At 41.2% G+C, this 27,836-nt stretch overlaps 3 protein-coding genes and 1 long non-coding RNA gene across 4 annotated transcripts in view; 2 read left to right on the forward strand and 2 right to left on the reverse strand.

Annotated features, from left to right (window-relative positions):
* Window positions 1-1,111: 1,111 nt before the first annotated feature.
* On the reverse strand, window positions 1,112-2,707 carry LOC130420220 (uncharacterized). Its single transcript, XR_008906592.1, has 4 exons — window positions 2,572-2,707; window positions 2,334-2,491; window positions 1,933-2,041; window positions 1,112-1,406 (listed from the first exon to the last, which is right to left on the reverse strand). It is a non-coding gene; the product is annotated as an uncharacterized LOC130420220 (long non-coding RNA).
* A 6,599-nt stretch (window positions 2,708-9,306) lies between these two features.
* Window positions 9,307-17,215, forward strand: wbp1 (WW domain binding protein 1). Its single transcript, XM_056747204.1, has 4 exons — window positions 9,307-9,830; window positions 10,129-10,231; window positions 10,622-10,792; window positions 15,293-17,215. Exons 1-4 carry the CDS (start codon window positions 9,768-9,770, stop codon window positions 15,679-15,681), a joined length of 726 nt encoding a protein of 241 aa, XP_056603182.1. The 5' UTR covers window positions 9,307-9,767; the 3' UTR covers window positions 15,682-17,215.
* Window positions 17,216-17,921: 706 nt separating this feature from the next.
* lman2la (lectin, mannose-binding 2-like a) lies at window positions 17,922-25,617 on the reverse strand. Its single transcript, XM_056745436.1, has 9 exons — window positions 25,420-25,617; window positions 22,468-22,586; window positions 21,164-21,281; window positions 21,004-21,086; window positions 20,864-20,896; window positions 20,237-20,398; window positions 19,498-19,612; window positions 19,304-19,423; window positions 17,922-18,590 (listed from the first exon to the last, which is right to left on the reverse strand). Exons 1-9 carry the CDS (start codon window positions 25,535-25,537, stop codon window positions 18,448-18,450), a joined length of 1,011 nt encoding a protein of 336 aa, XP_056601414.1. The 5' UTR covers window positions 25,538-25,617; the 3' UTR covers window positions 17,922-18,447.
* An 873-nt stretch (window positions 25,618-26,490) lies between these two features.
* mtfp1 (mitochondrial fission process 1) overlaps window positions 26,491-27,836 on the forward strand; it is a 5,092-nt gene continuing 3,746 nt past the window's right edge. Inside the window, exon 1 of the mRNA XM_056745438.1 lies at window positions 26,491-26,690. Coding sequence (XP_056601416.1) covers window positions 26,621-26,690 — 70 coding nt within the window. The 5' untranslated portion in view covers window positions 26,491-26,620. The remainder of the gene's footprint in view (window positions 26,691-27,836) is intronic.

Here is a 27,836-nt window from a genome sequence, read left to right on the forward strand (position 1 = left end):
TGTGTTGTCAAAGTGATTCCTCTGGTGCGGTCGAATCTTTTGAATGTGAAGACACCCGTCAGTGTTTGTGTGCAGCTGGGAAAAAGCATCTGGGATAACATGAGCTCAGATGTCTCAAACCACATTGAAATAAGAATGAGAATGAAATAGGAAACAAAATAGGAGAATGGGTACACTTGCAACAATGAAACTAAAACAAAAAGATACATTATAAAATGTGTTTCACACTGCAAATTTAAATACTTTTCTTATAAGAAATGTAAAGACAACAGTGGCCGACCACCCAGAGGTCATCTCAAAATAACAACTTCCGAAACTCTTAGTAAATAGGAAATAAAAAGTAGTTTAGAGAAATATATAAATCTTAGAGTTACAACATCATTAAACCTGAGCCAACTTCTGCAACTAATGCCTCAAAACATTAAAACATGAGTTTAAAAGTAATGATTGGATAATATTTAAATCTAACTTTATATCTAAGAGATGGTGAACACGCGCATAAACACAGTCGTTCATATATGAACACAGTCTGATTCCTTATCGATCACTTTCTTTAATCACGCGCTTTCATTAAGAAAAATTAAGTTTATATCAGAGATAATTTAGTCGTAATAAACCTTATACTTTGACATGTTTTTGAGAGTGTGAGTACACAATTTAATTTCATTAAAAAGAAAATAAAGTAATACCAGGCTACTATAAGTGACAGGGTTTTGAAGACAGGCAAGAGTGACACCCCCCCAACAAGAAAATATCTGACACATGACACTGACAATTTAACCAAATACAAAGTGTTTATTCAATTTCCATTTGTGTGCGTTTGTGCGAGAGAGAGAGAGAGATTTATTATACAAATACTACAAAATGGTCAAAACAAAACCCACAATGGGGAAAACAAGACAGGAAAAATAATAATCTATAACAAGGACTCAGACTGACTAACTAACTACTAAAACAACACTTGAGGAGAACACGAACTACACTTACTAAGACAGGACTGGGTAACAGAGACTTGGAGGACAAGGCACTACAGTCAGCAACAGCAAACAAGGTAAGGTAAGACTTACACGTACACACACAATGAACCAGCACAGGACAATGAACACGAGGATGTTTTAAAGGGAGAGGAACCAAGAGGGAACAGGTGCAGGGGATAAACAATCAAGGAAAGCTAATTAACACAAACTAGGAAACAGGAGGGTAGGAACGATGACGCGACTTGGGGAGAGTATGGAAGACCACAAGGTCAAAAAACATCTCTCCCCACATGAAACAAAGAATTCTGTATGATTCCACCTCTAAACCAAGAAATACCTGACCAGGAGAGGTGAAACCATGACACTCTCCAGCCTCAAGAAGCCTGTTTACCGTAGCTCTGGTGGTGAAACCCACATTGAGTTTTTCTCCTATCAGTGAGACAGAAGATATAGAGAAAGCTTGTCAAATACAGGCTTCTTATAGGATATCTCTGGGTTATACAAGTTTCAAGTTTATTGTCATATACACATAAATAACATTTATCAGTCATGAAATTTGTTGTGCTCAAAGTAATCTCAACTTTACAGAATTTAAAAAAAATAGAAAGTAGATAAATAGAAGAGGTAAAATAAAAAAGGATTCATTTAGGTTGAAGGATTAATTTTAAAAAGTGACAAGTGTGCCATATAGGAGAGTGAAGATGGTTGAGTAAAGTTCAGCATTCTGATGGCTTGAGGATAGAAGCTGTCTCTGAATCTACTAGAGCTGTTTCTGATGCTCTTATACCTTCTACCAAATGGCAGAGGGGTGAATATATTGTTATTGGGATACCATACTTTTTAAAATTTTGTATCCATATTCCATCATCAGAAAGACCACTCAATCCATAGAAAAGGTGTATTTGTTGTGAATAAGCATACAGGTTTATCTCCCTATGTGACTTCAAAGCATTACCTGGCAGTTGGTGCAGTGAGTCCTTGAAGGGGATGTCATGGACTTCTCCTCCTCGTAATGCTGCTGGTGTCATGAACCTCGAAAAGAGTTTCTTGATGAATTTTGTCATCTGCAAAATGTAATGTCAAAAAATATAAAAATGCATTATTAATGCAATTGCTACTCAGTTCAATGACTATGAGTAGATTTAAGTTTAGATAATTAAGTTATTTTTTCACTTTGTACAATAATTTATCAAGGGAAACATGTAGTGCACAGAATCAAAAAATGTCAGCTGTTTTGAAATTAGATAGCTTAATTGTCTTTCTTGACAAAGTAACACAACCAATATTTCACAGGGGTGTTGCACTTAAGAAAGGAGACATCAAAATAGCCAAAAATAGCCCAACCCTCCCATTTACCTCTTCATACAGCTGGAATATGGATGCCTTTTCTCTCTGGAGAAGGAGGTTCAGTGTAGAGAACACTGGGAATGTGCCCTGAAGGAACAGGAGCTAGACTTCCGTCAGGGGATTGGAAAACGCCTCCACCAGCCTCCTGAACCTTGGTTGTTTCTCATCTGCAAATAGACAGGTTGTTAGTATTGGGTGTCTCACATAACCATCTTGAACTAGTGCCAAAATATAAAGTGTGACTTACTTAAAGATTTGAAGTAGCTGCTGAGTGGGCCATACTGCTGCAGAATGCGGGTGATGCACATCTCCAAACTCAGCCACCTCACAGAAATGTACGGCAGCATTTCCATATAATCACTGCCATTATAATCACTGCCAAGAAAAACAAACCAAATTAACCCAATTTTTTTCTCAGTTTGGGTGTATAACACTGGAGCTAATTGAATTACAAACCTTTCAAGTAACCTTTACGGTTTGTGCTGCCCTTAAACCAGTATCCAACGTCAACCACAAGGTCCTCAGTGTCAAATCCAGATATCTGCAGAACATGATATGAGCGCAAACATATATTATGTCATTATACAGCAAACTATTTACTCCACCTTAGCTTAACAGATATTTAATGGAAAGCAAACATGTTGAAACTTACTTCCAAAAACCTCTTCCCAGCGTGTTTAGCAGTTTTATGGATTATATGGCAGGGGCATCCATGAATGTAAATGCTGGGATTTTCCTTAAGCATTTTTGGCCCATTTGAATTTTTGGCTCCAGTGTTAACTGGGGCATTGTCAACTGACAGGCCGACACAACCTTAGCCATCTCCTCCACCATCTCTTCCTCTTCCACCTGCACTGTCTCTTCATCTTCCACCTGCACTGTCTCATCATCTTCCACCTGCACTGTCTCATCATCTTCATCTTCCACCTGCATTGTCTCTTCCACCTGCACTGTCTCATCATCTTCCACCAGCACCGTCTCCTCCTCTGTCTCCTCCCCTAATATGCCTACCATTTTCGCCACCTTCTCTGGGCCACCATCCTGTAACCTGCTCTTTTTGGGGGGCTTTCCTCTCAGGGTGAATGAAAGGATGCTTAGTTGCCTTTTACCTGACATCTTTGAAAGACAGATGCAATGATAAATGCATCCATGGCCAGGATTATATAATTATAAAATATGACATGATTTTAAAAGTGACCTATAACATCGACTATGCAATGCACTTTAATTAATTTAGTGCTAATAAAATTATTAAGCCTATTGGAGAGAGATATATTTATAATGTGACATGTCAGTCATTGTGTGATAACGAAAATATGACTAGGCCTAGACTAACGTTACTTGTTTTGAGCAGATGTTGTCAGTGAACAGGCTGTAAAACTGTTGGCAAAGTAAAAGACAATCATGAAAAACTGATGCTAATTATCTGTGAAACATTCTCTAACAGCAGTCAAGTTGTCATTGTTTGTGTCAAACAAGTTGTGAATTTGTTGTAACAGGAGATCATTACTTACTTTGTGCTCAAAGTGATGCTCGGAGCTCCAGTGGTCAGTGTTGCCAGATTGGACTAAAGATTTCCAGCCCAACTACAGCTTAAAACCCGCCCATTTAAAAAAATACCAGCCCAAAATACATACTGTTATTAAAACTGTTATAGAGTAAAACACACCATTTTTTTTCTTATTAAACAACCAGACTAACAAATCGCACATTGGAGACTACCAGGCTCGCCCCAAGTATATCCAGTGCATCTTTTATTTTTATTTTTTTTAATATAAATGATAATTTAATAAAACACAAGGTCTACATCGGAAATCTCAGAAGGGGACAACAATTTTTATTGTTCTTGTGCTACTATTGTGAGAACTACAGTTCAGAAATCATTTCATTATACTTTTCTTTTTGTATTAGTAGGCTACTTACAAATTTGTGCTTAATTACCAACTAATTATTTTTTTTATATTATCATTATTAAAATTATTATTATTATTTAACTAATAGACCACTGGGCGAATCAACATGAATTCTCGTTTTTTCCTTCTTTTAATTTTAAATAAAATAATGACTGAATGATAAACTGAATCGTCACTAGACACTATATCAGCTATTACGTTTCAGAAATGATCAAACATCAGAATTGTACATCAAAATAAAACTGTAGGCTATTAGCATAAACACGCTTACCTTTTAATATGAAGTTAACGTAGATAATCCCCGCAGAACTGATGAAAACATCTTTATTATAGAACAATTCTAGAACTATTTAATAATAGGACCAACTTTGTACAGTCACAACCAGTTTGATTAATAGATCGTTGAGTCAAATCTCTCCAGCAACTGCCTGGGAGGTTTGATTGTTGCCGAGGTAAACCCATTTCTGACCAGGCCAGTGCGCACATCCATGATGCTGGAGAGTAAAGGTAGTCCCATGCGATTCCTAGTGTCATCTTTTAAAAGCGAGACGAGGGAAAATGCCCGCTCAACATGGGCATTGGAAACAGGCAGAACAAGAAGTCTTATGGCACCTTGTGCCAATTCCTGGAAACACTTGTGCCCCCCTGCATCTTTAAACGCTTCGACTTCGAGCCAAAACTTGTCAATGTCCTGATCATCAGAGAAATTTTGCGGTTGCCACATTCCTCCAATGCGTTTCTAATGTACTAATGGGGCACAAGAAAAGATCAGATGGCAAGTCCTTTACTCCAGGCCTATTTATAGTGGACATAACAGATTTCGGGCAGAAGAGCTCCAGTTTGCTCAGGATTTCCATTGAAGCAGGTAAACGCAATTGGTACTGCTTTACAAGTTCTTTTAGAAAATCCATACAACGCGAAGAAATTCTCTCCTTCATGTCTGGGGCTGGCCTACTTTCCTCCAGTTTGTCCATAAATGTGGTACCCATGTCCGCATCCAGAGGGGATAGGAATATGCCAGACTGTGTGAGGTCAAGTTCACGGAGCTGCTTGTGATTACGCAAGACGCTCTGTTTGAGAATGTGTCTCACAGTTGTCATGTACAGCCTTTCCAAGTCTCTAAACACACCGAGAGAGTTTCCTGTTTCTAATTGAAAGCATTTATTTACAGCTTTGATTTCCATCAGAACAGGCTGAAGAAAGTACATGTAAAGGAGATTAGTTTTGTCATTGTACATTACCTTTAAAAGCCGAGCAGTATAGCAGTGTTCTGTACTTGAAGCCATGTTAAAGTGCAGTGTGAGGGCATCTTTTTGATCCACAATGCGGTTAATGCAGTCAGCCATCACAAGCCAACGGGTACAGCTTGGACTTATTAATTTCAAGGGGCAGCCCCCGTTATTGATAGTCTCGTATATGTTCTTGTACTCATACTGCCGCTTTGCTGAATGTGCGAACCAGTTGTAGGTTTCTCTAACCATGTATTCTATGTTGCTTGGAAGAAGCTGCATTGCTTTATTTGCAACAATGTCAAGTGAATGGCAAACACAGCGAATAAGCTGCAGGTTTGGCTGTATTTGTTTAAGTAGGGTGAAAACCGAGTGGTTTTTTCCAACCATTACGCTGGCACCATCTGTGGCAATGCCCATCATGTTTTTAATCTGGAGACCGTTCTTTGATAGAAAAGCGACAACAGTGTCTGATATGGCTTTAGCATCAGCATCTGTCAGCTCCACAAGTCCAAGATATGTACTTACAAACTTGCTGTGTTTTTTTGAGTGGTATTTCACACAAATGCAAAGAAGTTTGTTCACGGATATGTCAGTGCTTTCATCGAGATACAGGGAATATGGAGACTCCCCAATATCCTTCACAAGTTCTTCTCTGAAGGGTGGCGCGAGGACAGATTTGATAATGGCTGTACACTTTGTCCGGTGCATTTGGAATGTTCCCATCACATCTTTCAAAATAGCCACTTCAACCACTTCAGCTGGTTCAGAACGCAGCAGCATGCCTCGTCTTCCAACAGCCCAAAAGGGCTCACGTGACTCCCCTTTTCATCTCTCTTCACTGGCTACCGGTTGCAGCCCGTATCAGATTCAAGTCACTAATGCTTGCCTACAGGACTATCACTGGATCTGCACCGGCTTACTTCCACACTCTCCTGCACTCCTACACCCCATCAAGATCCCTGCGTTCAGTAAACCAGCGGCGGCTTGTATTGCCTTCCCATAAGGGCAGTAAATCGCTCTCCGCTCTTTCTCATTCACAACTCCTTCCTGGTGGAACATTCTTCCTATCTCTGTCCGTTCAACCACATCTCTCACAACATTTAAAAAACTACTTAAAACCCATCTCTTCTGTGAAAACTTGACAAACAAATGAAAGAAAAATACACTAACCCTTTCTCTCAACAGGTAGTGGTCTAGCTTTTGTTGAAACCAGTAACTTTGTATTGGCACCTAATGTACTAGGGCTCCTGTATGAACTTTCGCTTATTGCTCCTAAACTCTTTGTAATTCGCTTTGGATAAAAGCGTCTGCTAAATGACTAAATGTAAATGTAAATGTAAAATGTCTGACAAATCGTCCACCGCATTTATTGAACTGTGACAAGCAATGTAAGCAGCAATTCTAATTTCACGGCGCTTTTGGTCATCTTTGATCGGACACTGCCCTGCTGCTCCCGCTGACACACTAAAAGTTTTTATACTTGGTGCACAGTGCGATTTGTGTTTTTTTGTATTAGCATGCTCTTTCAAATCATTTAACTGTGCTCTGATTTCTGATTGACAGTATTTACAAAATGCCTTTGTATCATCGCCTACCACAGGTGTAATCCATGTTTTTAAAGACTGGTCGCTCTCCCATTCCTTTCTGTAGGACTTTTTATATTTACCCCACTTTGGCATGATGATGATGATGAATGATGAGCACTGATGATGATAATGCAGTTTTGACGATATAACGAATTAGCATACAACAACCCGCCAATCAAGCTTGAAGTCTGATTGGACAGGATTCCCCTGAACCTTATTGGCTAACCTGAACCATACCTAATTTAAACATCATCCTACATTATATAATTTATTTTATAGTTAGTTTTCATTAAAAATATAATAAAGAATACTGTTTATAATCAAAAATAAAAACCCGCCTGTTGCATCAAAAACCAGCCCAAATTTTAAAGACCCGCCCAATGCATTTTTTTCCGGTCGGACGTGACCAAAGGGAGTGTCTCTACCCGATCCGTCCCGGAAACACGATTTGTTCCGCGCATGCGCGAAAGTGCGTCTACTTCCGGTAAATCCCGTTTTTACGACAGTCGACTCAATGCGTTCCAATTGGCACCACTTCCTGTTATCGCAGACGTTTTACGACAGTCTGTAAGTAGTGATATTGGAGAGTAAAAAAATGGTTGACAGCGCTATGGATTCGTTTGTGTTTTATGAACGACTTCAGAAATTTCTCTTAAAAGGAGAGATTCCTGACTGTCCTTCAGAGCGTCGTTAGGTTGACTGAGTGGGTGGGTGGGGTTTGGGTGGTTGTTTGGAATAACCAAATGTGTAAATAAATATAATAAATACATAAATAACTTTTTCTGTGTGTTTCTTAAATGCAGACATTTCTTAAAATATTAGAAAAGTAAGGTCAATGCCCTGTTCCTTAATCAGCAATTTAAGTAAATGAATAGATGTTTGATTGTGTGACTGAGAGAGGCTGGTGGGAGGTTGAGATTTAGTGAATGACTAAAGAAAATAAGGAACAAATGTAAAAATAAATTGGATGAATTCTGAAAATCCTGCTTGTCAAGGGCAACCATGTAAGGATTTCAATAATCTAATTAGGTTATCAATTTGTGCCACATATTAACCTTGACATATTTTGCCAAAAAAAAGGTTTTAAGAGAATCACTAATAAACATATTCATTTTAAGTTTTATAGTTTTTCTATAAATAAAGAAGTATTTTTAAATATAAAAATCAGTTTCTCACTCCTGACATATAATATTTTGTCATATTGTATTTTCTTGGAATCAAAAAATATAATAAAAAGAAACATAAAGATTATTAGAGAAAAACTACTTTTCACTCTTTACAGGATTCCTTGTGTATCCCTCCGTACGTTTCACCAAACCATTATCATTTGTAATATGTTTGATGTCTTTTGTTGTTAATTGCTCTTTTTTTATACAGAGTTTATTTAAAAAAAAATTTCCGGTATGGACAAACAACTTTATAATTATAACTGCCGTAAATTGTTTCGAACAGAAGTAGACGGAGTTTCACGCATGCGCGGAACAAATCATGTTTGCCGTAAATTATTTCGGCCGGAAGTAGACGCACTTTCGCGCATGCGCGGAACAAATCCTGTTTCCGGGACGTATCGGGTAGCGACAGGGAGCCCTAATCTGGCAACACTGCCAGTGGTTTCCTCTGTGGGTGAATGAGGAAATGGTGAACAATTCCAGGATCCTTTTTTTTTCATTGGTTGTTGCGTTAAATCTTACCCAGATATAATAGTGCTATTTTCTGATTGGCTATTGTGTAGCCTATTTCTTTTTTTTCATTGGCTGATAAGTGGCAGGCTCGGTTAAAAACTCCAGGGGAGACGCGCTTGCGGCATATTAAATGTATTATAAATAGTTTTTCTGCGTGAGAAATACAATGTGTGGCGGGAGTGCGTGACAAAAGACCGAAATGAGTGACTGTCACGCTCAATGCGTGACACTTGAGAGCCCTGAAGTGATCCTATCTAGGTCATAACGAATAAAACATGACGTTCCTGAACGCGGATGTGCAGACAGAATGATAGAGAAATCACATCTCAATCTCGAGCACAACTACAGTTTATGAACTAGAACTGCATATGTTGTGACTTAATATCGCACAAACACGTTATTAAATTGCTTTACTTTTTCTCTTGCACGATAAGTCATTTTCGGTATTTCACGGTTTTGACTAGAAGGTAACAGCTGCCTCCACTGGGCATGCGCACCTCAATACCGCATCATTTTTGTCATGCTGACAGTTGATATATATATTTTTATTGTAATGTTATGTTTAGGGTTGGGGTAGGTGTAAGCGTTAGATAATGTAATTAATTGTAATTATTGGCGAGATTTTGCATCACTTCCGGTCGTAGCTTATCCCTTCTGGCAACAACCGTATTTCACAAATTGGGAAACAATCAGCTTTCCTGTCGTTTCTGAGATAAAATAGTATTTTCCCCAACGGGTTTCACTGAATTGTAGCACATAAGACTCTAATTTTCCCACCTACTGGCGTATATATGAAATGTATAGAGTAAGGGTCACTGAATGAACGAGTCAGTGAACGGACTGAAAAAGAACGAATCACCAAATGAACGACAACTGCCATCACTAGTGACGCGCTCTTCTCGAGATTACTTGAAATCACGTTCACGAGAGCATCGCAAACATGTCACTAGCGTCTGTCGCGGGCGTTTATCGCGTTTGTTAAACTATTTTGATAACTGTTGGTTAAGTTTGAAGAGAAACGCCTAATAAGATGCCGCGGAGGATTCTGGGCTCGTTCGTGGGGCTACTGTGCGCGGGGACGCGCTTGGTTGAGGTGAGGCTGTAACTCAAGCCCGAGGATTCGCGCGGCCTCGACAAGCTGTGACACAAAACAAAATAAACAATCGACGCTTTTTATGCATTAAAAGTTAACAGATGACATCTATCGAGCGACACACTCTTTATTAAACACTGTTATGCATTAACTTCCGAGGAAAGATCCACACAAAACATTTGACTGAGTTGCAGACTAACGTGAAAGATTTGCTTTGTTGAACAATCAGTCAGCGAGCGTGTTCACGTAATTTAACGTAGTGTGTTTAATGAAAGTTTTTCTTTTGTTTGTTGAGCAGTGTAAAGATTATTGTTTTGGAGTGAATAATGAGCAGTACAGATGTGAGATGGGTTACTGCTGCGGGGAGACTGAATGCTGCACTTATTATTATGAGCTCTGGTGTAAGTACATACACACACACACACACATGTTGGCATATGTTGTGACAACTCTATAGATGTAGTAATTGTACATTGTATATTATAATTCTCACCTCATTATTTCTCTATTCTTTAATTGACAATAAATCACTAGTCAGTATGATGTAGTTTTGATGACACAGGAAGTGTCCTTGTAAATCATGTTTACAATGTCATACACACTTTACACATTTTTTCCTCATTAAATATCTATTTAAACCCAAACGCACATGTTTACACATTAACATACACACAAAATAATGTGCTTACTATTATGAGCTGGGGTTTAAATGTCCACACAAACACACATATGTTGTCTGGACCGCGGTTAATTCTATTACCAGAGTAATCCATCTGTGTGTGTGTGTACAGGGTTCTGGTTGGTGTGGACTCTCATCATCATGTTGAGCTGTTGTTGCGCATACAGACATCGGCGTGTGAAGATGCGTCTGCAGCAGGAGCAGCGTCAGAGGGAGATCAGTCTCATGGCATATCAGGGCGCCTCCAGCTCCTTCATATCTCCTCCTCCTCCTCTTAACCTGCGTGAGTTCTCCTCTCTTTCTCCTTCATATCTCCTCCTCCTCTAAACCTGCGTGAGTTCTCCTCTCATTCTCCTTCATATCTCCTCCTCCTCCTCTTAACCTGCGTGAGTTCTCCTCTCATTCTCCTTCATATCTCCTCCTCCTCCTCTTAACCTGCGTGAGTTCTCCTCTCTTTCTCCTTCATATCTCCTCTTAACCTGCGTGAGTTCTCCTCTCTTTCTCCTTCATATCTCCTCCTCCTCTAAACCTGCGTGAGTTCTCCTCTCATTCTCCTTCATATCTCCTCCTCTTAACCTGCGTGAGTTCTCCTCTCTTTCTCCTTCATATCTCCTCCTCCTCTAAACCTGCGTGAGTTCTCCTCTCTTTCTCCTTCATATCTCCTCTTAACCTGCGTGAGTTCTCCTCTCTTTCTCCTTCATATCTCCTCTTAACCTGCGTGAGTTCTCCTCTCTTTCTCCTTCATATCTCCTCTTAACCTGCGTGAGTTCTCCTCTCTTTCTCCTTCATATCTCCTCTTAACCTGCGTGAGTTCTCCTCTCTTTCTCCTTCATATCTCCTCCTCCTCTAAACCTGCGTGAGTTCTCCTCTCATTCTCCTTCATATCTCCTCCTCCTCCTCTTAACCTGCGTGAGTTCTCCTCTCTTTCTCCTTCATATCTCCTCTTAACCTGCGTGAGTTCTCCTCTCTTTCTCCTTCATATCTCCTCCTCCTCTAAACCTGCGTGAGTTCTCCTCTCTTTCTCCTTCATATCTCCTCCTCCTCTTAACCTGCGTGCGTTCTCCTCTCTTTCTCCTTCATATCTCCTCCTCCTCTAAACCTGCGTGAGTTCTCCTCTCATTCTCCTTCATATCTCCTCCTCCTCCTCTTAACCTGCGTGAGTTCTCCTCTCTTTCTCCTTCATATCTCCTCTTAACCTGCGTGAGTTCTCCTCTCTTTCTCCTTCATATCTCCTCCTCCTCTAAACCTGCGTGAGTTCTCCTCTCATTCTCCTTCATATCTCCTCCTCTTAACCTGCGTGAGTTCTCCTCTCTTTCTCCTTCATATCTCCTCCTCCTCTAAACCTGCGTGAGTTCTCCTCTCTTTCTCCTTCATATCTCCTCTTAACCTGCGTGAGTTCTCCTCTCTTTCTCCTTCATATCTCCTCTTAACCTGCGTGAGTTCTCCTCTCTTTCTCCTTCATATCTCCTCTTAACCTGCGTGAGTTCTCCTCTCTTTCTCCTTCATATCTCCTCCTCCTCTTAACCTGCGTGAGTTCTCCTCTCATTCTCCTTCATATCTCCTCCTCCTCTTAACCTGCGTGAGTTCTCCTCTCTTTCTCCTTCATATCTCCTCTTAACCTGCGTGAGTTCTCCTCTCTTTCTCCTTCATATCTCCTCCTCTTAACCTGCGTGAGTTCTCCTCTCTTTCTCCTTCATATCTCCTCCTCCTCTAAACCTGCGTGAGTTCTCCTCTCATTCTCCTTCATATCTCCTCCTCCTCCTCTAAACCTGCGCGAGTTCTCCTCTCTTTCTCCTTCATATCTCCTCTTAACCTGCGTGAGTTCTCCTCTCATTCTCCTTCATATCTCCTCCTCCTCTAAACCTGCGTGAGTTCTCCTCTCTTTCTCCTTCATATCTCCTCCTCCTCCTCTTAACCTGCGTGAGTTCTCCTCTCTTTCTCCTTCATATCTCCTCCTCCTCCTCTTAACCTGCGTGAGTTCTCCTCTCTTTCTCCTTCATATCTCCTCCTCCTCTAAACCTGCGTGAGTTCTCCTCTCTTTCTCCTTCATATCTCCTCCTCCTCCTCTTAACCTGCGTGAGTTCTCCTCTCTTTCTCCTTCATATCTCCTCCTCCTCCTCTAAACCTGCGTGAGTTCTCCTCTCTTTCTCCTTCATATCTCCTCCTCCTCCTCTAAACCTGCGTGAGTTCTCCTCTCATTCTCCTTCATATCTCCACCTCCTCTTAACCTGCGTGAGTTCTCCTCTCTTTCTCCTTAATATCTCCACCTCCTCTTAACCTGCGTGAGTTCTCCTCTCTTTCTCCTTCATATCTCCTCTTAACCTGCGTGAGTTCTCCTCTCATTCTCCTTCATATCTCCTCCTCCTCTAAATCTGCGTGAGTTCTCCTCTCTTTCTCCTTCATATCTCCTCCTCCTCTAAACCTGCGTGAGTTCTCCTCTCTTTCTCCTTCATATCTCCTCCTCCTCCTCTTAACCTGCGTGAGTTCTCCTCTCTTTCTCCTTCATATCTCCTCCTCCTCTAAACCTGCGTGAGTTCTCCTCTCTTTCTCCTTCATATCTCCTCCTCCTCTAAACCTGCGTGAGTTCTCCTCTCATTCTCCTTCATATCTCCTCCTCCTCCTCTAAACCTGTGTGAGTTCTCCTCTCTTTCTCCTTTATATCTCCTCCTCCTCTTAACCTGCGTGAGTTCTCCTCTCTTTCTCCTTAATATCTCCTCCTCCTCCTCTTAACCTGCGTGAGTTCTCCTCTCATTCTCCTTCATATCTCCTCCTCCTCCTCTAAACCTGCGTGAGTTCTCCTCTCTTTCTCCTTCATATCTCCTCCTCCTCCTCTAAGCCTGCGTGAGTTCTCCTCTCTTTCTCCTTCATATCTCCACCTCCTCTTAACCTGCGTGGGTTCTCCTCTCATTCTCCTTCATATCTCCTCCTCCTCCTCTTAACCTGCGTGAGTTCTCCTCTCTTTCTCCTTCATATCTCCACCTCCTCTTAACCTGCGTGAGTTCTCCTCTCTTTCTCCTTCATATCTCCACCTCCTCTTAACCTGCGTGAGTTCTCCTCTCTTTCTCCTTCATATCTCCTCCTCCTCCTCTTAACCTGCGTGAGTTCTCCTCTCTTTCTCCTTCATATCTCCACCTCCTCTTAACCTGCGTGGGTTCTCCTCTCTTTCTCCTTCATATCTCCTCCTCCTCTAAACCTGCGTGAGTTCTCCTCTCTTTCTCCTTCATATCTCCTCCTCTAAACCTGCGTGAGTTCTCCTCTCTTTCTCCTTCATATCTCCTCCTCCTCCTCTTAACCTGCGTGAGTTCTCCTCTCTTTCTCCTTCATATCTCCACCTCCTCTTAACCTGCGTGAGTTCTCCTCTCTTTCTCCTTCATATCTCCACCTCCTCTTAACCTGCGTGAGTTCTCCTCTCTTTCTCCTTCATATCTCCTCCTCCTCCTCTTAACCTGCGTGAGTTCTCCTCTCTTTCTCCTTCATATCTCCACCTCCTCTTAACCTGCGTGGGTTCTCCTCTCTTTCTCCTTCATATCTCCTCCTCCTCTAAACCTGCGTGAGTTCTCCTCTCTTTCTCCTTCATATCTCCTCCTCTAAACCTGCGTGAGTTCTCCTCTCTTTCTCCTTCATATCTCCTCCTCCTCCTCTTAACCTGCGTGAGTTCTCCTCTCATTCTCCTTCATATCTCCACCTCCTCTTAACCTGCGTGAGTTCTCCTCTCTTTCTCCTTCATATCTCCACCTCCTCTTAACCTGCGTGAGTTCTCCTCTCTTTCTCCTTCATATCTCCTCCTCTTAACCTGCGTGAGTTCTCCTCTCTTTCTCCTTCATATCTCCTCTTAACCTGCGTGGGTTCTCCTCTCATTCTCCTTCATATCTCCTCCTCCTCCTCTAAACCTGCGTGAGTTCTCCTCTCATTCTCCTTCATATCTCCTCCTCCTCCTCTAAACCTGCGTGAGTTCTCCTCTCTTTCTCCTTAATATCTCCTCCTCCTCCTCTTAACCTGCGTGAGTTCTCCTCTCTTTCTCCTTCATATCTCCTCCTCCTCTTAACCTGCGTGAGTTCTCCTCTCTTTCTCCTTCATATCTCCTCCTCCTCCTCTAAACCTGCGTGAGTTCTCCTCTCTTTCTCCTTCATATCTCCTCCTCCTCTTAACCTGCGTGAGTTCTCCTCTCTTTCTCCTTCATATCTCCTCCTCCTCCTCTTAACCTGCGTGAGTTCTCCTCTCTTTCTCCTTCATATCTCCTCCTCCTCCTCTAAACCTGCGTGAGTTCTCCTCTCTTTCTCCTTCATATCTCCTCCTCCTCCTCTTAACCTGCGTGAGTTCTCCTCTCTTTCTCCTTCATATCTCCTCCTCCTCTTAACCTGCGTGAGTTCTCCTCTCTTTCTCCTTCATATCTCCTCCTCCTCCTCTTAACCTGCGTGAGTTCTCCTCTCTTTCTCCTTCATATCTCCTCCTCCTCCTCTAAACCTGTGTGAGTTCTCCTCTCTTTCTCCTTCATATCTCCTCCTCCTCTTAACCTGTGTGAGTTCTCCTCTCTTTCTCCTTCATATCTCCTCTTAACCTGCGTGAGTTCTCCTCTCTTTCTCCTTCATATCTCCTCCTCCTCCTAACCTGCGCGAGTTCTCCTCCCTTTCTCCTTCATATCTCCTCTTAAACTGCGTGAGTTCTCTTCTCTTCCTCAGAAATGAGCGCAGCAGCTGTCAAGTTAGTTATTTTGGTTTGAGTTGAGCAACAATCTAGTTCAGTTTACTGACATGTCACTTGTATCTCTCTGATTTACTTTCAGGGTTCTGGACCGATTGCAAGCTGCCCGACTATGAGGAGGTGGTCGGTCACCCCCCAACGCCCCCGCCGCCCTATTCAGAGGTGCCCTCAGAACCCCAGCCACCTATCAACCAACCAGTGGCCGCCGTGGTCCTGGAGCCCCCCGCGGAGGTGTCTGACAGACCGGCCTTCGATTGGACTGATCAGGAGGAGCCAAACACACGGCGCAGACACGTGACGGGGGACTCGGGTATCGAGGTGTGTGTGTGCCAGCTGGACGCAGACGAGGGTTTGGGGCCGGAGGAGGTCCGGCTGTGTCAGGGGGCGACAGGCGGATGCTGCTCTGAGCGTCAGGTCGATGCCAACAAGGATCTGACGGAACCCAACGGCAGTGCCGAGCGACTCGTGTGACACTGCCTCTGAGATGACAATCGTGTGAATGACGAGAGATTTTCATTTGATAACAGCTTTAAGTCTGTTTATATCCTCTTCTTGACTCTCTAACATACAGACTGATTGACTGACAGCCAGCAGTTTGCTTTGCACACAGCTGCAGTGTGACACACACACACACTTCTGCACAATGTTAATGGGGCAGTACACACACATATTCTGTGCTGCTGTTTGTGTTTGATGTTATTCATCTTGCGGTGTGCCTGTGCAATCCCATGATCCGCTGCACTGATGGAAAGCAAGGTCACATGATCAGTGATCTCTATTTGCCCTATGGGATTTACAGCTGATTTGGTTTCTTGGCTGAAAGATTTTCAAAGAGTCCTTCTGTTTTAAAACGAGAGAATCCTGATGACTCCTGAGTTTGTGTCATAAGAAGTGTGTGTGACATCTGTTTTTACAGACGCTCAGAATCAGTGTCTCATGAAGTTGAGACCCCTCCACACAGCACAAATATTATTGCAAAAAACACCTCGACACAAAAGTGTTCATCTGTGATCCCTGTGTGTGGCCGATGCATGACTTCATTTCATCTGATCTTATGAATCAGGGAGTGAGTTCCTAAAGCAGACGTACACACCTCACTCTTACTTGGATTAAAGGGCTAGAATGAAAAATATCACCTAGTGGAGCGTTCTTTACAGCTTGTCACAGCGGTTTGAGCTTCATGCTGTCATTTGTTTTCTTCTCATTGATCTCCGTGTCACTCTGAATGTGTTGAACATTGTTCTTTCCCTCAACATCCTCAGACTTAACCCATTCTGTGCCTTTTTTCACTACAAATCAGACTAACTAGGCTATGCAAAACAGAATCCAGTAATCTGTTGTGTGCTGCACCGATGTGCAATACTGATCTCATATTCATGTCTCATGGACTCACATAACCTCTCGTGTCCGCTGTATACACCTGTTCCTTCAGTTAACGCTCATTCATGTCAATGTGAGTCCAGACGGTTTGTTTCTTGTTATGAGAATATTTTGTCGGTTCATTTGTCCAGGGTTTTTGATTATATCAGATGTGTGATTGATGATTTAATGTGTGCTTTTCAGAAATAGCGAAATGATGTCGGTCATATGCCGGTGCTCTGACATCTCAAGCTTTGGACATCAATATTTAATAACAAATCATGTTTAATACTGAGCCAAAACAGAGCATGCGTGGGGACTGCAGTTTTTTTCTGAAACGTTAAAAGATCTTTACGCTCCGTTTTAACATGTAACGTGTGTTTAATAAAACCGTTCACAGTAGATTTCTTTCATGGGGTTCTTCTGATAGCAGATAATTATGATGTGCTTGATTTATATGGGCTGATTTTTGCCACAAAAAAAATGATGTTTTATTTCATCATGAAGGAAGAAAAGTTTCCAGCACTGAGTGTTCATGTGTTTTCTACTGTTGGGTATCTGTAGTAATATGTCTGCTGTGATTACTATATATATAGTCATTTGTATTTTATTTTTGTAATAAATTTACACCAGCTTTTGCTTTCAACCTGACTGCCTGCATTTGTTTTACACTCATCACCTCAGTATTTGCTTCATAACAGAAATAAAAACCCCCAACAAATGTTTCATGGAACTAAATAAGACTGCGCTGATAATCATTTCATCCATCACCAGTAATTTGTATGCTTTTAATATTTCGCCCTCATTTTCTTAAATATTTTTTAAACTAGTTAGACAACACTGTGTGTGTGTCATTTGAAAGAATGTTTTTATTGCACTGCAATTTACAAATCTCAGGTCACTGACTGTATCTTACTGACATTTTAAGATTTTATGTCTTTCAAATGGTTTTTCATTCCTTATCTGAATTGTTGTCCATATTTTGTTGTTCTACAGAGATTAAAGGCGAGCTTGAAGTTAATGTAGAAATTTAGAAGCCCCTCAGTACTGAATATAACTCAAACAATCTTAGATTTAAATGATTAAAACTGTGAAAATATTTGGTAGTTATGATCTGAAGCAGAAAAAATATTAACGTACAACGTGTCATGGTAGAGGTGGACATTTTTGTCTATTTTGGAGGAGTGTGTAATTTTTTGATGCAGGATAGTAAGATGAAAGGGTATGTATGACATTAAAGGCGTGTAGCCCGATTTCCGAATTATGCTCGTTTAGACAAAGGTTAGGTATTTCAATGGTAATATTCTGTTGTAACATGAATGTTAAGTGTGGTTAAATAAATCCGACTCAGATTAATATGAATGTCAAAAGATTACTAGACAGACAGTTTATTATGTGACACCATCAGCAGTGGAATCTTGACTTCTATTGACACAGAATGAGCTCATCTTCTTCAGGCACAAAGATGACCTGTATCCAGGAGGAGGAGGAGGAGGGGGCCCTAAAGATTTAATGCATTCAAGTTTCCTGTTATACAATCAACTCTGCCAACGAAGGAATTTCTGAGATTTACACTCATTTTCCAGCATAAACAATAAATAAATAAATAAATAAATAAATACATACATACATACATCTGAGAAACAGGACATTACAGCATCCAGTAAAGGATATTAAGGCTCATAAAAGGTGATACAGAACTGAAATGTGAAACAGACATAGTGGATCTTTTACAATCATCATCATCTTTTTCCACTGAAGCCCCATGTCGAGCAACCGATCTGGATTTATAAAAAAACCTTCTGCTTGTGTTTAGAGATGATGAAGGAACAGCCGTTCAGTCTCAACTCTTGCTTCAGGAAGTCTCTCTGTGTTGAGTCAGTAGAATCGCTTTCGTCTGCTTTCATTCCAGTGGCTGTAAACCACGAGTCCCACCACCACCAGCAGAAACAAACCCAACATGGTGAAGAGAACGGTGAAAAAGATGCCAACACTGCCGACGCTCTCCACATCTGTGTATGCTGAGACACACACACACACAAAGTTGTAATTTCAATCAAGAAAATAAAGCCATTTTAATCCGTCATTATTTTCATATTACACACATTTCCCCACAATGTCTTTACATTACAGGGTTTGTGCCAACAGTGTCATGCATTCTGATTTCTTTACACGTGCCCTCTTCTCAAACTTGACATGGTCAACTTGTCAAAATACGAGTTGGACGATCACATATTATTTCTGTGCTTGATACACTCCCCAGCGTTCATATAGTTTTTTCCGAACATGAAAATCTGTTTCGTTACAACCTGGGCAAATCTCCCAGGAAACCGCCTCTTCCATTCCCCCCGCAGGCGTCATACGTTTTTGGAAATAATGGTACAGCTGTATCTGTCTTTTATAAATGTGATCAATCTAAAGACACTAAGGACATTTGAAGGGTGTGATACTATTCTGTAAGAACTCAAGATCAACATGAGATGCAGAAACTGTCTGAGTTCTGGCCACTTTAATACAGTGACTTTATCTATGTTGAAATCCACACAAATGCAGCCATGACTTATATATAAACGCAATACACAAGAAATGTTTTTCTTTACATCTACGTTACAATAGAAGAAAATGTAGAGATGAAATGTGTTGAAGTAAAAAATCCCAAAGGTCCTAAAACTAGTTAGATTTTCTAGTTTCTTAATTCGTTTATTTTGGTGTGAAATGTAACATTATTGTTTACGTCGGTAGAAGTCTATGTTGTCCACGCTGGGTGTCAAGATTTCCTCTTCCTGCTCCTCCTCTTGTTTACTGCGCAGGATAGTCAGCTGGTAAAGCTTCATAGAGATCAGGTCATGGTTATCTACACACACACAGCATGTCATTCAGACAAGAGAACTTCACAGCAGTGTGATTTATGTGGAGGTGTTTGTTTACCGGACAGATCTCCAGTGATGGCCGATGCTCCAAAGTAAAGGCCCTGCGGCAGTCGCACACCTGGAATATCCAGACAATCTCTCCATTCATGCTGACCGTCAATATCAATCATGACCTGCACACAACAGAGGACTTCCTAAGATCTCCATGGTGCTTGTGTTACCAGACACATTAAAACCAGGATGATCCCTGATCACGTATGATAATATTGTGAAGCATGAAGCACCCGATGAAAGATGGCCTCACAATCTCTGTCTGCACCACCCTGAGTGTCATTCATTGAGCAAAGAGAGAAAACACTCAACACATGTGCTGCTGAGAATACTGAATAGAATCATGTGATAACAGAGTAATAAAGTCTCATCAGAACTGCACAAAAAACTACATTTACACAACTTTCAGCTTTGGTACAGTTGAACTGAAAATGCAAACAGAGCTGAACATCATTCAGAGAAATCTTTCAAAAGGTTCAGATTTGTGTTGTTCTTGCAAGTAATCTCACTAGAGGAATCAGTGTTTGTGTGTGCGGACCTCTGTCAGATCAATGATTACTGGAGAGAGGAGCAGAGCTTGATATAAACTGTGATCTCTAGACGCCGCTCATCTGATGTCACTGTGTCTGTCAGGTGTTCAGGTTAAGGTCACTCTATGACATCATTACTCACATACACACACTTCAGCCCCCGCCGTGCAAAACAACAACAGGTCTGTGGAGTCATGTTTGTGTCTGGTCTCTCACCGTGAGCCTGCGGCGGACGTATCTGATGAAGATGAAGGTGTCGTGCTTCCGGTTGCGCACCATGGCGTTACAGCCGCCCAGTTCTGTGGGCCGACCGTCTCGATCGTGATCGTAGCTCATCGTGCCGTTGGCAACCATAGCCAACACGTACGGAAATATTCTCTAACGTCCCAAACAAATGAATTCAGAAACACTGACAAGCCTGCAGAACACTGCTTGACATCAACACTCACACACATCACGCACAGGACTCGTGTGAAACTACAGTCCATGTCATGTTTTACATCCTCAAGCCATTACACCGTCAGCAAAACACAGAGAAACAAAAGATCAAACCAAAGCAAAGAAGCTAAAACATCAGCCATGTGTCATACAGGAATGTGACGGAGTAAAAGAATGAAACACAGATTGGATCTTCACTGTTTGAATTATAATGAGCATAAAATAAAACACATGATTTATATAAGCATTAAACGAGAGAAACACACACAATGTGGATGAAGTTCATGGTGAATGCTGAATATCTCCCACTTGAGTGTTTAAATGTGTCTGTGGACACTGACCAGTGTAAAATAACACCAAACAACACTGACGGATAATCATCATCACACTTGTGTGAGACCTCACCTCTGTGCGAGGGGTGTATCTCTTCTTCTTAGCCTAAAACACAAACACACACAACAGAGTGAATGAAATCGATTCTACACAAAAACTCATCCATCCATCACATTTCATATGACATGAACATCAGGATTGTGATGCCTTACTTCCAGAAGTTTCTCTTCATTAGGGTACGTGTCCACAAACACGCCGAGTCCTGTGAAGAAATCTTGGTTTCCAAACACAGGACCTGTAAACAACACGACATCATTCAAAACACAAAGACGTGTCATCAGTTAAACAACCGAGAGAAAGAAATGTTCTGACCGTTCTGCATTCGTTCCTTTGTGTACCACACGGCCAAACCGTCACCGTTCAGATTCTTCTTTCCTTGACCGTGAATCTTAAAATGAACCTGCAGCTCCCAATCATTCAGATGACACGGCTACACAGACAAACACACACGTCATATGGTGTGAACACGTGTTGTTCTGTGTGTTTGGTGTGTTATAAGTTGCCCATGCATGTATCAGACTCGTCATATTGCAGAAATGAAAGTGTGGGAAGAAAAGATGTATTCTATCTAAAACTGACGAAAGCTCACCCAGACCTGCTGAAACACCTGGTGTAACCACACCCCCATAAATCTACATCAGTTGGTGGTCTGATGTGTCTAAGACCGCACAAATGTATACGCAAGTAAGGTGGTGTACCTGTCAGTACAATGAAGAGGAACCTGATGTTCCAAATATGGTCAGAGGCGTTACATTTCTGTCACACGCTTGCAGTATTCCACCAATCACTACACACTGATGAACTGACCAATCAGAGCACACCTCTCTTTTCAGTGCCATGAGGCTTGTTCAACTTGATGCGGCGCCGCAAGATCCGACAGGCGAATGACATCAAAGTACCGCAAGAGCGATTCGAAACCAAACTTTTTATGGACTTTCGAATCTCTCTCATATCACTCCCCTGTCGGATCTTCCGGCAACGCATCAAGTCGAACAAGCCTATCAGCTTTGTTAAAATCTGCGTGTTTCAGAGAGGTGTAGCAAAGAGGAGATACAAACATGCACGGTGTGTGGAAAATACAACGTTTATGAACCTTAAATCCTGTTTACACACTGAGTTACATCTAAAACAAAACAGAATATTCCTTTGAGCCGTGTCATATCACCCCTTTATATTGAGATATCAAAGTTGGTTTTAAAATCATACTTCACAAAAAAACATTATGGTGTGCATCATGAGACAAAACAATTGCACTGATATGTTTCAAGATATATTAGTGCAGGTTGTTTTCAATTTGTCTGGGACCAGTCTTAAAGGGACAGTTCACCCAAAAATGGGAATTCTGTCATCATTTCCTAACCCTCGGATTGTTCCAAACGTGTAAAAATGTCTTTGTTCTGCTGAACATACAGGAAGATATCTGGAAGAATGTCAAATCTCACCCCCATTGACTCCCCTACTATGGCAGTTAATGGTGCGTGAGATCTGACATTCTTCCAAATGTCTTCCTGTCTGTTCAGCAAAACAAAGAAATTCATACAGGTTTGGGAGAAACTATGTGTGAGTAAATGAGGAGAGAATGGGGACTTCCCTTTGATCTCTGTCCGGACACTCACCATTCGGCTCCACACGGCTCCTTGTTTGCTCTGTTGGTCTGAAGTGAGACGCACGTGATCAGTGGTGACCACAGCATCGCCCATCAGCTCCCAGTGAGACGAACCTGAGACACCGATACCTTCAAACATATGAGGTGTAATATGTGCAAATTTGGTTACTCGCTAGCAAACTGACGTGAGAACAAACGTGTATACGCTCGCATGCCGACTGGCTAAAATCCCATTGTATTCAGGCGTCAGACGTAAGATATGAGACGTCAGACGTAACGGTCACGTGTCGGTGCTGCGCGCGAAATCGCGCGGACGTCGAGGCGACGTAGCTTTGAAAGCTTTTTTTTTCAATGCGTGTGACAAACGTCTGGACAAACGTACGTGTGACAAACGTCTGTACAAACATACGTGTGGACAAACGTCTGGACAAACGTACGTCTGTATAAACGTACGTGTGGACAAATGTGGTCATTAAAAAAAGCAGGTTGTTTTTAAATCATTTATGCATAACGAAATACTATTTGAAAAGTTCTGTTTACATATTTTGTGGATTGTAGAACAGTGTACACACTATTTGTAGTAAGTGCATAAATACATGTATTTGTGTATATAGGTGTTCCAGGTGTTACTTTTATGATAGTGTTAAAGGTTATTTACACTCAATACACATAACCCGGTTTGTTGGAAAAACAAAGACAGTCAGAACCATTCAGCATTAGCAATTACTTAAATGGTGTAAGACATTAAGTCTTGTTTGCGGCGCGTGGGAGACCGGAGTTCAAGGCTGCCTACAGCTGGATAAGCACTTATGTGTTTTTACTACTTTAAACATCATAATGGCATTTGGTTACTGAACAGCACTGGACCCCATATCAATTAAATGTTATGGACACAAAACCGATGCAATGGAATAGAGGCCAGTTTACAACATTCTTCAAAATATCTTTCTCTGTGTTCACCAGAACAAAAGTATTTCTACAGGTATGAAATTACATGAGGGTGAGTAAATAATTACTGTAACGGTACACACTGAGGACAGACAAGATGACAACCTTGATTAGTGCAAATCCAGTTTATGGTATTCAATAGTGCAAACAATAAACATCCAATGGAACAGAATCGGAATACGTCCACAAAAACAGAATTGCAGGGTAACATATATTTATTGCCAGAGTCCAACGGAAACAAGTTTACAATTACTTAATTATTAAGGGACAGAAGAGAACAGTCAATGAGGAGTGATTGTGTGAAAAGTAACGTCCTGAGCAATAAAGGGAAAACAAGACTAGGGACTAACGGGAGTGACACAGTACTAGGTAGTACTAGGATGTCCTGGAGACACCGGGAATCCATGGTGGTGCCGGTAGCTCGGGAGGCCAGGAAGTTGCCATACCGGCTAACTTTTCCCTATACTGCCCCTCCAAAAATATTTGGTGCGAGTCCAGGGGCTCTTGGCATGCTTTGGGACTGTGCACCTGGTAAACTTCAGGACTGGGCAATGGGGAAACTTGGGGACTAAGCATTGGGGAGAACAAGACTAGGGACCAACAGGAGTGTTACAATGACAGAGTTTTAAATTTTGGTTGAACAATCACCTATGTCTGTGAAACCGGGCATACACTATAAGTATTTGTATGTATTTAATGACCCTTGAACCACAAGGACTATAGACAAAATTATATTTCTTCTGAATCATGAACCAAGTCATTACATGTTTTATTTCATTTAGGTATGAATTTCTTCCATTTACGTGGATATTTTTTGATATTACAGTCAGCAGTTAGTCATTTTGTAACATCTAAAGATATGTAATCTGAGTGGCTTTCCATTATGAGAACAACGACAGTCATGTGTATGTGATAAATATAATAAAATATTATCATTTATAAAATATTTAATAATAAATATACAATAAAATATTTTTTACATTTAAAAAAAAATATAAAAAGGATGGCAACTTAGTCAGATAATAAGGCCCTAAATCTACCCCTAACCTTATGAATAAAAGTGAATTTTAAGTCTTAAATCAATTTTAATGAAAACAAATGGCATTATTATCTTTAAAGTAGTAAAAACTCATGAGTGCTTTTACAGCTGGTGGCAGACTTGAACTCCGGTCTCCCACGCGCCCGCGCGGAGTGAAACTTAATGTCTTACACCACTTGAGTAACTGCTTATCATTCAACGGTTCTGACTGTGTTTGTTTTTCCAACAAAGCGGGCTATGTGTATTGAGTGTAAATAGACACGCCGTACATTTAACTGCGTTTACTAACTGATTGTATTACACGATTTCTGTTCACAATCATCTGCTTGCTGCAAGATTTATTTGACCTTTTCCTAACCATCTGCGTTGAGTAATATAACTGTGTTTCTGCATTACAGTATTCGAATCCTACTATATAAGCATTATTATTGGATATTTTTTTTGTGGTAACAGGCAGAAAGTTACTTCAGACCACACAGCGCAGACATCGCGTTACTTCTCATGCGTTAGGCGAGGCGACGATAGTCAAACGCTCCTTATCACACGTCATTGGTCACGACTTTTTGACACGGCAAAGTGCGCGACGATCGACACGACTGATTGCTTTGTTTGCAATGCAGATGCACAAATCACACCTCATACAAACACACCATGAGAAACACGCACGAGCACGTTAGCCCTGAAACTAGACTGGTGACGTAACGTATGTACGTCAAACATGAACATATTAGACTTCAGTTCACACCACACAGAATAAAGAGGGTTAGTGTAGTAACGGTGGTTCTGCCAATAATAATCAATGCACCAAAACAGGCAGATTTTCTGAAGTGTGTTCACACACGTACACGCACACGGATGTTATTTCTGTCACAGATGCATGAGAATGATTTCCGTCTTTAAACACGATTGCTGAAGATCAAAACATTGTCTTTAATCTGTCGTTTATTTATTGGTTTATTGTCGACTGTCACTTACTCTGGTACGGCTTTGACAGTGAATATTCTCTCTTTAAAAACTCTTCCATCTCGTGGTCTTCATCACAAAAACTGACGCTTAAAACAGCAAATAAAATCAGAAATGATGTAAAAAACATGATTTTACACGCCGAATGTTTCAAAAGCGTCCGCTGAATTCACACTGCAGCCATCCCTTCACGGGATCGCGCTCTGCTGTCACGCTATTGGCTGCTGCTGGCACACGGCACGTTCCTGTTTGCTCCGTCACGTGTCAATAAGAGTTCAGTCCGCCCATACAACAGCCAATGGGATCTAACGTTTATGATCTAAGAGACATAAAAATATATATGAACGTAATAGAATAGATGAAACATCTTTATGAACTTTAAGAACTTGTTATGTTTTATGTTGTTATATGTATATGCGTGTTCATATTGCAACTTATTAATATAATACAGCGCTAACATCGTATAAATAAATAAATAAATATTGATACGCTATTCTGCCATCAACTGATAAAATCTCTGAATATTTCTTTATCGCTTTATCTGTTGTGCTGAAAGCTTAGTTCCGGGTGTTTCGTGAAGCTCTGGTTTAGGGACTATCGTAAAATCACAAACATCAGTCGCCAGTGTGAAGTTCTCAGCTAGCAGGTCTTGGTTTAAATCAAAACTCTGTCGGATATTTAAGCAGCTCTTACATACACACCCTAGAAAAAAACATGTCTGCTCTGAATCTAATGACAAAACAATGACACTGACAAGTGTGAAGATGTGTCAGTGTAAGTTTCTTTCAGCTAAACATTAAGAACCCAAACATGTGTTTTAGTCTGGGATAAGGTTTAAACATTGTCTATGAACCAGGCATTAATATTTAATAGTTCTGCTGTGTGTGGAGTCTGCAGTGGAAAGCCCCGCAAAACACTGTCCTCTGGATGATCTTGAGTTTCAGATTGCGATTAAATGGATGTCAATCGACTGAAAAATCAAATCTGGTCACACACAGTGCACAGATATGCTTCATGAATTATGTCCATGGTGCCAGCAGACAGAATTCTTCCACGCTGAGAACAGCGGTGAAGATGGATATTTGTAGACGGTTCCTAGGATGAAGTATGGCTGGTCTCGGTGCATGTGTAGATCGGACCGAACGACTCGAATCTGATCTGACTGAGCTCTGAAAATCTGCATCAGATCTGAAATACACGCACAGAGGTCAGCATGGAGGACAGTCCTGAGAAACACAGCAAAGAAGTGGATGTTTATCGAGACACATGGGTCCGATTTCTAGGTAAGGTTACCAGCACTCGCGTGACCTCCAGCTAACTTAACGTTACCTGCACTGTGTGTGTGTGTGTTATCTATCAGATCAGATCTTCATCACACGCTGTACAGAATGTTTCGGGTTTAGCATTGAGAAGGGTTATCATTGGTTATACTATGTTCGCTGAAAAGTTTCAAGCTTGTTTGGCTTGATGTGGCGTTGCGCAGACCGATCGGTTTATACGACATCAAAGTACCGCGAGAGCACAAGGCTATGTACGCTTTTGAATGGCTCTCGCGATACTGTGTTCGTCGATGGTGCTGCGGAGCACTTCATGAATTTCGATCTCGTCTTTGGATCGGTGTGATGGGAAGTTCGGATCATTTTATTGACTCGGACCTTTGAGTCTCGTTCAGCAAAATGAACGAATATATTTTTGAGTCATATCGTTCCTTAACAAAGTATAATTAAAATGTTACATGTCACTTTCCTAACAAATCTACTACTTATGCAAACGTTGATCACATTTCAACCAATACAAAACTATAATGCTATAATAAACAGAAAAGATTAATTACTTGTTTACTTTGGTATTTCGTCTATGATTAGCTAACCTCACCTCTTATCTTGATTAATTTGTCTTTTCACTGTCTTTGTCTATCAATAAAGAAACACTAGGGCTAGACTATGCATCCGTTTGTTAGGAACGTTGTAAATTAGCTAATTTCTCTGTCCAAAGCTGTCACGTCACATTACAAAAGACCGAACGACTCGAACCCGAAGACTCGAGAGGTGAACTAATCAATTCTCTTTCTGGCTCTGATTGCTTTTGTTAAACGTCCGGAGCATGTGGCGCAATGCGCATGCGTGACTGAACGAATCACTTCCCATGACGACTCGTTCCTCCCGAGTCACATTTAAGATTCGTTCAAAATGAACGAATCGTTCACGAACGACCCATCACTAGTGATTACAGGTTTTCTAAACAACAGTGAATCAGTCAGCACGTGTCGTGTGATAACCTGCATCCCAAAGTCTGAGACTGAATCCTTCAAAGTCCACAAGGTCAAACCGGACACAGATGTTGTAGCCTACAGAGGATTTCAGCAGTAGATAAAATGAAACATACACAGTAATGCAGCAGCAATATTAATGTATAGTATTAAAGCAATG

This window comes from Triplophysa dalaica, chromosome 4 (genome assembly GCF_015846415.1).
Source record: "Triplophysa dalaica isolate WHDGS20190420 chromosome 4, ASM1584641v1, whole genome shotgun sequence".
NCBI classification, from domain to species: Eukaryota; Metazoa; Chordata; class Actinopteri; order Cypriniformes; family Nemacheilidae; genus Triplophysa; species Triplophysa dalaica.

Excerpts from the sequence above, each read along its gene's own strand:
- lman2la (XM_056745436.1), bottom strand. The coding sequence starts at position 25,537 with ATGTTTTTTACATCATTTCTGATTTTATTTGCTGTTTTAAGCGTCAGT. Across the intron at positions 22,587-25,419 it reads ACTGTCAAAGCCGTACCAGA|GTATCGGTGTCTCAGGTTCG; the intron begins GTAAGTGACAGT and ends ATATGTTTGAAG. Across the intron at positions 20,897-21,003 it reads ATGAAGAGAAACTTCTGGAA|GCTAAGAAGAAGAGATACAC; the intron begins GTAAGGCATCAC and ends TTTGTGTTTTAG.
- wbp1 (XM_056747204.1), top strand. The coding sequence starts at position 9,768 with ATGCCGCGGAGGATTCTGGGCTCGTTCGTGGGGCTACTGTGCGCGGGG. Across the intron at positions 9,831-10,128 it reads CGGGGACGCGCTTGGTTGAG|TGTAAAGATTATTGTTTTGG; the intron begins GTGAGGCTGTAA and ends TTTGTTGAGCAG. Across the intron at positions 10,232-10,621 it reads TTATTATTATGAGCTCTGGT|GGTTCTGGTTGGTGTGGACT; the intron begins GTAAGTACATAC and ends GTGTGTGTACAG.